Below are 11,774 nucleotides of genomic sequence, written 5' to 3'. Positions count from 1 at the left end.
ACCTCGTCTTGCGACGCATCTTACGCTGTTGCGAAATCTTGAACAAGGGAAACATACAACACAGTGACAATTGGAACGTTTCTAACTAAATTTCGTTTTTCATCGGATGTTGAATAAATTGTAATAATTACGGTCTAAAACGGATTTAGAGGACATTTTTCCTAGAAATATTATTTGGAACAAGACCTAGCCTGTAGAATCGCCGTTGCATCGAATACTCCTATTAATTCGCCTTCGCTTCTCGACCATTTTTCCTTGTTGCTTTCTCGAACAGGCAGACGCACTTTTACGTTGTAATCGGGCATGCTTGATTCGTGTTTCAATTTCTGTATGGTTTCATCCAGCTGCTCCTTTTTCTTGTACAACTTCTCCAATTCTTTCTTCGTGTCAATTAAGGCTCTCTTGGTCCCGCAGCCGAGAAGTCCGCGTTGACAGTAGCGCAGCCATAATGTGGTGGAAGGTATGAGAACTTAGTTCAGTTTACTTACCGCATGGTAAATGCAATTAGGTTCTCTTCCGTGCTGAATTAGACAAAGACGAATACTTGTATTGTCGAGGGAAAAGGAAAGAAGCCGGAACATTTTACCAATATACTGAAGTAATTTCACGTGTCTTTTATTGAGATTTCTATTTAATTTAATAGTGGTACGTAAGATTTTTTAATGTGACTTTTCACGCTTCTGACGTCACGAATCCGCGGCGACTATCCAGGAGCTTTAAGCCCTGTGAAATACAAGAGTATAATAAACACGTATGGTTACAATAAGGATTAATGTGATGAACATACGTAATGTATGATAATACAATGTATTATAATTACCTCGAGTAAAAGGTGCACTTGAATCTTATCGGTCACGGTGATGATCTCACACCCTGCCGGCGGCTCCTCCATCTTGAGGGTGGAATACGCAAGGATGTCTATGAGTGATTTGTATCGATCGATCTTTTTCTTCAAAATTGGATCGCGACACGCGACAAATGCGTCGGTCTTCGTCTTATTAGGTAAATAGTAAGTCGCACGAGTCGATCTGATATTCCTGATTATCTTCTGCGCGAATTCCACGTCCTCCTCGATCTCGTAGTTTCGCCAAGGGCACTGAAAATATAATCCGTGTATTTACGAACGTGCAGTCGATATTTCAAGAACAGAACATCAGAATCGTAATAAATTACCTCGGCGACGTTTGGATACGGACTGACACATATACTCGGATACATCTGCTTTTTGCGAGGCAAACGTTGATAGAGCTCTTCCGTTATGAACGGCATAAACGGATGGAGTAAACGTAACGCTACGTCTATTGTCTTGAACAATACCTTCTGCGCTGCTAACTTGGCCGCGTTATCTTCGCTTTGAAATATTGGTTTAAGATATTCCTAGGAACATTAATCGTTTCATGCAAGCACGTATACGGTGTATACTCTTTCTACTTTTATAACACGCTACATGTTATCAAGTTTGTGATACTAACCAGATAAATATCGCACACTTCATACAACCACAAATTATGGCAGATAGAAGTGGCTAACGCGAAGTCATATTGCGTCAGTGCCTCGTTACATGCCTTGGCAGCGTAACTGATTCTCGATAACATCCATAAGTGTACATCTTTCTCACTCAAGTCAGTCAACTGTAACAGCAGATGTGTGTAAAAGAAAAACTTCTCCTCCTCCCTGATAAGTATTTTTTAATAAATGCTTGCTGTACGATACACCTCGCACAAACGGAGTATTTACCTCAAACGTATCTTCAACTCTCCTTTGAATATTCTTCAACATTTCCACCTTCGCAAATCTGGCTCTTTCTGCGTCCGTGAACGTTTCAATATGATCGTACCAACGCTTAAGATGCGGATAATTCACAGAACTAATATTTGAATCCTTTAACAACTGATGAACCGCAGGATCAAGTTGCGTCGGTGTGTAACCATCGAGGTACGGGTGGTCCGCTAAATAATTATTTATCGCTCCTTGAATAGATGGTTGATGCAAATCCCAGTTATGGCACTTGCTGTACCATGTCCCCTCCGTGTCAATATCGATTGAATTATTATGTCGTTTCTGGCATTAAAAAAAACGTCAAATGTCCGATTCCTTCTATCATGGAAAACGAAGTATTCTCGCGAAAAATATTTCGATTGCAACTTACATCATCATTCGTGTTACGTTCACGAGACGTATGATTCGCGTCGTACTTGAACTGAGGCCCGAAATAAGTAAGTGCGAATTTGGTAGCATTCCAAATTTTGTTGCAGAAGAACCTGTATCCTTGTATACGGAGCACGTCAAGATTTATATCACGTCCTTGAGTAGTGTAAGCGCAGAGAGTGAATCGCAAAGCGTCCGTACCGCACTCCGGTATGCCTTGTGGATAATCACGTTTCTGACCCTCTCGTGCTCGGTTCAATTCCTTCGGATCTAAATTCGAATCTAGCAGTTGTTTGTGAAGATCCTGAAGGGAAAGAAACGATTTAACACAATGTTAAAAATATCATGAATATTAAAATATAATATCAAAGTGTTAAAGATTATTACTTACTTCCAGTGATATTCCTTTAATCACGTCCATAGGATCTATTACATTTCCCAAGGATTTACTCATTTTCCTTCCGTGTGCATCTCTCACCATAGCATGCAGATACACTTCCCTGTAAGATTTATGGATTGAATTTCGCTCAACGGATCGTTCATTTTACTCCTTCGTGATGATTATATGTATAAATGTAATACGTGAAATACACGACATATACCTGAAAGGCAATTGTCCCAGTAATTTCTGTCCCATGAAAACCATCCTGGCAACCCAGAAGAAAAGTATATCATGGCCAGTTTCCAGCAGCGTACCTGGATAGAACGCCTTCAGATCTGGAATCTGAACAATATATTCCGGCATTAAGGCTACGCTTTCATTTTACTTCGAGTTCATGAAACAATTTCTTTTTCTCAGAGAAATTGTCAAAAGATATATATACATATATAGTACGTACTTGATCCGGCCAACCACAACTAGAGAACGGGAGGAGAGCGGAAGAGAACCAGGTGTCCAACACATCGGGATCCTGATTCGCTATGATCTCGCTTGCATCAACGCCTAATCTCTTAGCCGCTTTCTCTTTGGCTTCGGTCTCGGAATGTGCACTCACCCAGTACGTTTCACCTGTCTACATACAATCGCGTTTCGGTAATTACGAATGAGTACACTTAATCGAAAAAATATAATACAAGTCTTGGAATATTTCTTATTTCTTGAAAATCACCTGGTTCATGCTCGTGCAAGAATTAACAAGCTCGATTGCATATGCGGGGATGCGGTGACCCCACCAGAGCTGACGCGAAATGCACCAATCCCTGATGCCATCCATCCAAAGATACCAAGTTTTCTCATATTGTTGCGGGATAATTTTCAACTCACCCGTCGCTACTGCCTCCTTAGCTTGAGCAGCCATTTCATCGCATTTGACGTACCTAAAACATATATGGAAATAAGATTAAATCAAGATTAACCAAAATTATACATAAAAAAAAGAAACCAACAAAAACGAGAGAGAATATACGCGTACTTTACTCACCATTGCGGTTTCATGAGAGGTTCAACGACATCTTTGGATCGGCTGCACATAGGTATTACCATTGAATTGTCTTTCACGTCGATCAACAAGTTTCTCTTGGTCAATTCTTCAAGGATAACCGCTCTAGCTTCAAATCGTTTCATTCCCTGCGACACGGAGAATGCATTCAATTTATATTTCAATGATATTCGCATATGCTTGTAAAAAGTTACATGTGAAATATAATACCGTAAACTTCCCGTAATCTCCAACGATACATCCATCGTCATTAAGGATATTTATGAACGGTAAATCGTGCCTTTTCCCTACTTCATAATCATTGGGATCATGAGCCGGCGTAATCTTTACAGCACCTACGAACGGTCACGTTACAATCTAATTTCGCAATCGCCCTACTTTCAATCCTTTCACCGATCTATAAGATCATCATGTATGTACCAGTGCCAAATTCCATGTCAACGAATTCGTCCGCTAAAATTGGTATACGTCTGTCACAAAATGGATGTCGAACATATTTTCCGATATAATGCGCATATCTGCTATCCTTCGGATGCACTGCGACAGCGGTGTCTCCTAACATCGTTTCAATACGGGTGGTTGCTACTATTATCTTATCGTCGGAATCGATGAGCTGATAAGCAAATGATACCAAAACACCGAATTCCACTTTCTTCTCATAGCCGGGTATCGAAAGTAGAGTCCGACCGCTTAACTCCACCTTGTCAACCTGAAAAATGCACACTTTTCAGCATAACTCCTCCCACTGGTCTCTCTAAATATTAATGTGTTTGAATGTAACATATTAAGCGATAAAGGTAAAGAAACTTTAGTTAAATCTATGTAATATTCACTTCAATATCTGATATAGCACTTTTTAAAGCACACGACCAGTTGACCAAACGATTGCTGCGGTAAATGATACCCTCGTCGTGCAGACGCACGAATGCTTCCATTACAGCTCTATATAACATAGGGTCCATCGTAAAAAAAACACGACTCCAATCACAGGAACTGCCTATCTTCCTCAACTGTGAATAAATTCTGTTGCCCTTTCTGAAAAATAAACCTAATAAATTTTCTTATCGAATACTATTACGTCAGAGACATATATTTTATAAATTGAATAAATCGCACGATATCTCATTTATGACTTCATGCTTACTCAAACTTCCACTGCCATATTTTCTTAATAAATTCTTCCCTTCCAATGTCATGACGAGATTTCTTCTCCTCCTTCCAAAGTTTCTTCTCCACAACCACTTGTGTGGCGATACCAGCATGATCACAACCCGGTATCCAAAGTGTTGTAAGACCTTTCATACGGTTCCTAAGTGAATTAAATGATAATGAAACAATCGAGTCATTTGAGTTGTATATTTAGAACAATTATCATTTAAAAATTATATAATTTACCATCTGACAATAGTGTCCTCTACAGCATTAGTCAGAGCATGTCCAAGATGCAAGAAACCAGTCACATTAGGAGGTGGCATTATTATTACCAATTTTCCTTTAGGATTCTCCTTCAATATATCTTTTCCCTATAAGATTTTAATACACAGCTAAATAAATTTTAATCTTATAATTGTACCTGTGTAAATTTTCAAATGTTTCCTAAATATTACAATGGCTACATATCTGTCATGTTTACTTACTCCATATTCCGGCTTAAAGAAACCTTCCTTTTCCCACCAAGCATACCATGCAGCTTCTACATATTGAGGACTATACGTATCCGGCAAGGAACATGCAATATCTTTCTTTTCACCAGGTAATGTATCCATAGTGTAAAGGATTGATGTAACCTCCTTTTTCTTATCATTTTTCTAAGACACATAAAACATATAAGATCTCAAATAAACGGAGTTTAATTATACAAAGCCTATAAATAACCAATTATTTATAGACTCTAATTGAGTCCTGGGGATCTCATTCTAATAATCTTTATACAGTTGCTAAAAATATGTACAAATATCTATTATTATATATGAATTTTCCATTGATTATTGCTGTTTGTACTCAATTCAGAATAAGACAAAAAGTTAAACCAACTACAGATCAGTGGAAATTCTCTTCAATAAGCACAAGTGTTAGAGGCTCCATATGGATCACATAATTATCAGTCAATTTTACACTAGTGTAGAACCATTAAACTTGATATTGATAAATCAAAGACACTTAGATATTAATTTTACGTGCATCTCTTACCTCCGGTTTTTCCTTCGCATTCACCGACTTCTCAGTTGCCTTTTTTTCCTGTTTCTGCTTAAATTTCTCCAACTTGGCCAATTTCTTAGCCTCCTTCTGCAGTTGCTTCGCGGTTTTTTGAGGGCCGTCTTCCGCGACAACTTCATCGTTTTTCACATTGACCATTTTTCTGCGTCGAAAGATTTGTTCGTCTTGTTTTATGTTCAGATAGCAAATCGGCTTACGAAAACGATTTCAAAGTTGCTAAGCTACTCCACATGCTCTACCGACAAACGTTCCTCACGATTGCAGCATATACTACAAGGTAAGAGAAATGAATTCACCCTCAGATTTCAAGTGTGTTCATATATCACATATCTTTGAACAGTTATATCCTTTACGTGCGATATGCGCACTACAAAAGCGTCAGAACAAAACGTTTCTTCAAAACCGTAAAGTCGTACTACTTGAAAATAAAAAAAGGTGCCTGACTTGTCGTGAAGTCGTACTACGATGATTTTTTGGAAGTGGCGACCCGTAGCGGAGACTCTGAAACCGATAAAAGTAAGGCGGCCGGTGTTTCACTCGACTAACCTAACTTTAAAAATATCAGACAGTTCAAATCGAGCCAATAGGTGTAACTCAAGTTAGGAGGTAAAAAGAGGCTGAAATATATAAATTATTGAAATTTAATTATATATTATATTAATTATATATTATAATTTTATATTTATATAAAAATTATTGAAATAACCCAAACGCAGAAGAATGGATCGCACAAGCTTGGGTGGTTCGTTAGGGCGTTCGATAGCCTCTCCTAGAAAACGAATGTCGATAGTTCAATCGTTGAAGAAGAATAGTTCGTAAGTTTCCTGGCATGTATGATCCTTTCATGATCCTGTTGTGTATATTACATAATCGACTAGTATATAACTCAATATAAAAATACAATTGTTCATGTGGTTATGTTGCATTTTGATTTCAGTGCAGCAAGTGCTTCCGGACGCACCAATCAATCTGTACAGACAATATGCAGAACACCGAGTCACACGGTTGAAAGCTTTGGTTCTTCACTGCCAGTACTAGTCACTGAAGCGTTAACATTCGTGGATCGGAATACAGCTGTCAGTGTTAATGTATCCACTGATGGCTGGGCTTGGCTTGTTTATGGTCGCAAGCTACTCGTGTGGCAATGCAAAACTACCATTCATGATCCTAAGCAAAGAAGAACCTTTAAAACTCAGTGTCGTGAGTTATTGCTACCTCAGAGTGACTTGGCTCACAAGGCGGATTGTATAGCAGTCTGGCTACTTCCTGGTCATCAGGTATTGAAATCAAAATTAATTATTTGCTTGTAACAGCACTTGTATTTTCAAATGTTTCATAGAAACAATCAATGGTTTATTTGTATCTTTATTTAATAGGTTCCTAGTTGCATGGCGGTGTCACCAGAAGGCGTAGTACGTTTCTGGGCAAGTGTGGCACATGAGGGATCTTCTGTAGAAACTAGCGCGGAACTTGCGGGACAGGAAGTCGACTGTCTTATGTACGTGCCAAGCCATGGGTGTATTCTAGCTACAACTACGTGTACGGTAGCGCTTTTACAGCCACAATTCAACAATGGGAAAAACACTATCACTTGCCAAGTACTTCGAACAAGTCAAGGATGGCTTGGTGGCATAGGTCGTAGAATGACCTCCTTGATTTTTGGGGCAATACCGCAATCACCTGTTGCAGAAACGGTATTTTTCTTGTATATATTATATAACCATATATATTCTATACAGAATTGTAGAGATACTTTAAAAAATATGTATCTGGCCTTGTTTCTTTTTATTAAAAATGGATATTGTGCACAATCCATTTTCTATATTTTATTGTAATATTTACACATACATATTTCACAGAAATTAGTAAAAGTTACATGTACACCTTTAACTGAAAGAGGCTCAAGAGTGCTTATTCTTGCTGGGTCCTCCTTACAATATTGGCTTTTTTCTCACAACGAACAAGAAAAGATGGAATTCGATGAAGATATTACTCACATCGTTTCGCAAACGTTTCAGAGGAAACTTTGGGTATGTGCATATCCAGATGCTTATGAAGCATCAAATACAAAACGCAGAAAGTGTTACTGATGTGCACTATATTTCAGGAATCAAGCCCGTGTAATCCTCAAAGGATGAATACGTGGTTCATCGATATGCAGACATGCGATGAAGGGATAGTCCTTTTAATGGCAGCTTATTACGCCGATATATCTCTTCAAATACATTTTGCACTTGGTACAGTTACAAGTCAATTTGCTCGCGCAAGGTACAAGATATACGATACGTTGTTATCCACTTGTCATGTTATTTTACAGGATTAATACCTTTAGCCGGCACAGTTTTGTCAAATACGTTTAAATGGTTTATAAAAGTCCAAGTTGACCCGCTGTTCTATGACGACGACATGGAGATGATAGAGTCAACCTTGAGTTCTTATCGTTTCATATTATCTGGCTGGGAGGCGATTATATATAATCAGTATAACGTGCTTGTAGTTAACAGTAAGTATATTTATGAGAGTTTCTAAGCTCAGTACGATATTCTTGATGAAAAAAAAAAAAGAAATATTCTGTATCGTCAAATATGAAAAAATCTTTACAGCCGCGTCTGAAATCGACCAAGATAAAATCGATCTGGTGAGAGGCGGTGAAGACAGCATATTAGGCGGTGCTTTATGTTCAGGAACTCCTGTGTTATTCACAAAAAGCGTTGGCTTAGTGTCCATTACACCAGTGGACTTTGCGACCCAAGATTTCAATACGTTTGTAGCTTTGCTTTTACAATTGCACAATCGTAAACATTAAACATACATATTATTCCTTCTGTACATGTGATTAAATTGCAGAGGATACACGGACGCCAATATTAGCGTGGACTTTAACTATAAAACGAATCAAGCGGCACAGAATTTTTCCCCTCTGATAAGCAATGAGGAACTTCAGGACATGTATTACAGTTCCGACGGAGCGACGCAATTACGCACCGCGTTTCTCCTGAGTCTGCGGCAAAATAAGGCGCGTTGCAGATGAGAGGAAATGGATATTCCGTAATGCTTGTTACAAGCTAATGTACGTTTCTCACAATGTTTACAGGCACAATGCGACGAGATTCTCTCTCAACTTTTCCCTCTGCAAGAGGACCCAGTAATGGATATCGACGCTACTCTCGACACACTCATTCTGAAAGTTGCGAAAGACTTGATCGACGATTATCCAGCAAATGATCCAAGATGGGCGAACCACAGGGATCTGTGTGAGTAACTTGTACTTGTTGAAATTTTATTACGTTTCACATAAATCTCTCAAATGTATATATCGGCCAAACTACTGTATTTTATACAATACGTCCACTGAGAAATATGTAACGTTTGCAAATTAAATTTTTGTATAGCAATAACGGTAAATGCGGTCACCTCTATGCAAATACCTCATCAACTGGAAGGAAAACAAAAAGCGTTAGACCTCTTCGTGCAGTTCTTGAAGGAATATAATTTATGGAGTAGAGTACGTGAATATAATATTTTTTTCTTGTATCACATAATTTAAGTAATTTAATTACATTAATCTGTTTTTATTATTAATCTGTTTTTATTCAAGTTCTGCGCAGTTACGTACAGAGGGACCATCATGTCTACGTCGCATGTGCTCGGTGAATATGCAGAGAAAATAATTGCAGCAACGACTATATACAACCTTCAAAATAGGTTCGAGATTCTGATATATATATCATATAATTAATGTATGACACTTTTTAATATTTTATTTCTACTGTATACGTTGTTTTAGATATTCAGAGGTTATAGATGCAGTGATAGATGAAACATTGCGGCCAGAAGCCTACGTATCCGATGAACTTACAGCGCGCGATATATTTTTCCGCGAAGTGAGCACGGTACATTTATTCCTGCCAACTTTGATAAATAAAGCGAATGAAGTCACACAATCTGAAAGGCCGTTGCAACAAGTCGGACAGTACATTATGCAAGTTAATTCTATTTTATTGGTGAGTCAATAAGACAGTGGTAAAAAAATTCACATTTACAAACATTTACTTTGATCTCTTCGTTTACTTTCCACTAAAATAGGCCGTATTACATGAAGTAGTGAAATACCGCCAATATAACGCTGAACGCTTTGTTCCTGCAAAATGTTCAAATGTAATAACGGAGTACCTTCCTTGGACAGCGTCCCCGGGTAAACACGGCTTGAGGAATTGTCTCAACACAATGGTATGTGTCGTCTTCATGTTTTTAATCTACGAGTTCGAATGTCCTAATGGTTGGAGAGTTCTAATTTATCTTAACGTAATTTTTTACAGCAAAGCATCACTACCAAACACGGTGTAACAGGGACCAGTGATTCCGCCGTTAGAAACGAACTATACGAACAGTTAGTCAGTCTTATCGACTTGATACTGGATGGAAGGAAATGCCACTTGGAGAGCATTCGTGGCACTGAGAAATTCGAAATTCTTTTAAAGCAATACGAGACAGATCGCACTAATTTAATTCAGCCACTGAGTAAGACACATTTAATATTATCTTGATTATTCACGTACTTTTCACAGTTTTCTCTCTCGTTGCTAACGTACAAACGTGTTTTACAGTAAAGGAAGAACAGTACGACAACGCTGCTATGCTTGCCGAAAAATATTGTGACTTCCCATCGCTTGTACAAATTTGCGAGTTAACTAACAATAAAAATCGGCTTGACGGATACATAGAAAAGTTTTCAGCGCAAGATTTCGTTGGCTTTTTGTTTTCCTGGTGAGAACATCCGTAATATTGTTGCATCGTGAAAACTTTATACGTGTGTTCTTGCGTGTATCATGTATTATTCTCCTAATAGGTATGTAAAAGACGGACGTCAAGGACAGTTAGTGGAAAGATGCAGACGTGCTGGCACTGCAGAATTAACGGAGAAGTTGTCGGAACATCCCACTTTGTCCTGGGTACAAGCGGCTCTAACCGATGAATTACGACTCGCTGCCAATACACTTCATACCTTGGCTGTTCAAGAAGCTGAGCTGGTTACTCGTAAAAAGGTGGATAGTATTAAACACGTCAATGATGCAAATAAACGATATGCGGACATTGTGTAATTTGTATATTTAATTGATTTTTAATTACAGTCGATACTCTCGTTAGCCAAGTTGGCTTTACTTGCCTCGGACGAGCCGGACAATAAAGTCGTGGACAGTGCGAAGATGATCGACAATGAATTGGCGCTCATAGCTTATCAGGAAGATTTACCAGCTCAAGTGCTCACAACATATGGCTACGACATTGAGAAGTTACGAGTACTCACACCAAGAGAATTAATCATGGTACAGATGCTCTCTTAATAGTAATTCAATTATTATATAATTTTTATCTAGCGAGACAAAAGATTGGATTTTTGTAATGTTTAATTTAAACAGTTGTATACCTCGAATGAAAACGTCATAGCCAACGAATATGATTTCAAAAAAGCTCTCGATTTGCTCGATTACGTGGAACAAGAGGAGGATAAATTGTCTTTGAGATTGCAAATTTGGGCGCGTGCGGCTCGGCGGAATCAATGGAACACCGTAGAAAAGAATCCTGAGCAACAAGTTCAGGAGACACTGTTTTTCAAATTAATGGATCTTGTATACTTCATGGGTAAGCTATATTTAATGAGATACCGATGATACTGATATAATACTAATTTGCATATTCGCTGTGCAGGCGGCAAAGTGGAAGAATTCTTGCCATCAGTCGATGTTCTTCTCAAAGAATCAGAACTTGAGGAACTTGCTGCATCGAGTAACTTCCAATTTCTTATTAAGTTAATTTATGAATACGCTTATCGAAATTATTAACGCGGAAGATACTTGTAAGTACAGCTACAGTTTGTATTTTTATACACAATAAAATATGTCGTTACGAATATGACGTCAGGATTACATCGAATTTTACTTCGAAATCATCTGCAACGTTTTACGTGAC

General features: G+C 38.3%; 2 protein-coding genes across 3 annotated transcripts; one reads left to right on the top strand and one right to left on the bottom strand.

Moving 5' to 3' along the window:
* Positions 1 to 30: 30 nt before the first annotated feature.
* On the bottom strand, positions 31 to 6,118 carry LOC106747657 (valine--tRNA ligase). 2 transcript variants are annotated; one of them, XM_014625399.1, is made up of 18 exons: positions 5,778 to 6,118; positions 5,225 to 5,395; positions 4,983 to 5,110; positions 4,732 to 4,896; positions 4,421 to 4,622; positions 4,008 to 4,296; positions 3,798 to 3,922; positions 3,570 to 3,715; positions 3,258 to 3,465; positions 2,988 to 3,161; positions 2,751 to 2,872; positions 2,540 to 2,648; positions 2,150 to 2,452; positions 1,738 to 2,061; positions 1,473 to 1,631; positions 1,174 to 1,377; positions 821 to 1,096; positions 31 to 401 (listed from the first exon to the last, which is right to left on the bottom strand). In XM_014625399.1, exons 1-18 carry the CDS (start codon positions 5,940 to 5,942, stop codon positions 171 to 173), a joined length of 3,501 nt encoding a protein of 1,166 aa, XP_014480885.1. In that variant the 5' UTR covers positions 5,943 to 6,118; the 3' UTR covers positions 31 to 170. The 2 variants fall into 2 exon arrangements, with proteins under 2 accessions (XP_014480885.1, XP_014480884.1); XM_014625398.1 differs by lacking the exon at positions 31 to 401 and adding an exon at positions 600 to 723 and having other exon boundaries at positions 5,778 to 6,117.
* On the top strand, positions 6,007 to 11,720 carry LOC106747656 (nuclear pore complex protein Nup133). Its single transcript, XM_014625397.1, has 21 exons — positions 6,007 to 6,081; positions 6,145 to 6,410; positions 6,521 to 6,619; positions 6,742 to 7,081; positions 7,181 to 7,498; positions 7,664 to 7,834; positions 7,912 to 8,041; positions 8,122 to 8,307; positions 8,408 to 8,567; positions 8,652 to 8,820; positions 8,899 to 9,058; positions 9,197 to 9,309; positions 9,403 to 9,509; positions 9,592 to 9,808; positions 9,891 to 10,034; positions 10,124 to 10,325; positions 10,412 to 10,571; positions 10,654 to 10,849; positions 10,937 to 11,131; positions 11,225 to 11,447; positions 11,514 to 11,720. Exons 3-21 carry the CDS (start codon positions 6,525 to 6,527, stop codon positions 11,645 to 11,647), a joined length of 3,420 nt encoding a protein of 1,139 aa, XP_014480883.1. The 5' UTR covers positions 6,007 to 6,081; positions 6,145 to 6,410; positions 6,521 to 6,524; the 3' UTR covers positions 11,648 to 11,720.
* Positions 11,721 to 11,774: the final 54 nt, after the last annotated feature.

This window comes from Dinoponera quadriceps, unplaced genomic scaffold (genome assembly GCF_001313825.1).
Source record: "Dinoponera quadriceps isolate SergipeBrazil2010 unplaced genomic scaffold, ASM131382v1 scaffold1395, whole genome shotgun sequence".
Lineage (NCBI taxonomy): Eukaryota > Metazoa > Arthropoda > Insecta > Hymenoptera > Formicidae > Dinoponera > Dinoponera quadriceps.
The sequence above is the reverse complement of the archived record's forward strand: the minus strand, read 5'-3'. Positions and strand labels throughout refer to the sequence as shown.

Bases quoted from the DNA above. Each gene is read 5' to 3' on its own strand.
- LOC106747656 (XM_014625397.1), top strand. From the start codon at position 6,525: ATGGATCGCACAAGCTTGGGTGGTTCGTTAGGGCGTTCGATAGCCTCT. The intron at 8,821-8,898 runs GCGCGTTGCAGA...CAATGTTTACAG, and splicing joins TGAGTCTGCGGCAAAATAAG to GCACAATGCGACGAGATTCT. The intron at 9,310-9,402 runs GTACGTGAATAT...TTTTTATTCAAG, and splicing joins AATATAATTTATGGAGTAGA to TTCTGCGCAGTTACGTACAG.
- LOC106747657 (XM_014625399.1), bottom strand. From the start codon at position 5,942: ATGGTCAATGTGAAAAACGATGAAGTTGTCGCGGAAGACGGCCCTCAA. The intron at 4,897-4,982 runs GTAAATTATATA...TAATTCACTTAG, and splicing joins GAGGACACTATTGTCAGATG to GAACCGTATGAAAGGTCTTA. The intron at 1,632-1,737 runs GTAAATACTCCG...CTGCTGTTACAG, and splicing joins GAGTTGAAGATACGTTTGAG to TTGACTGACTTGAGTGAGAA.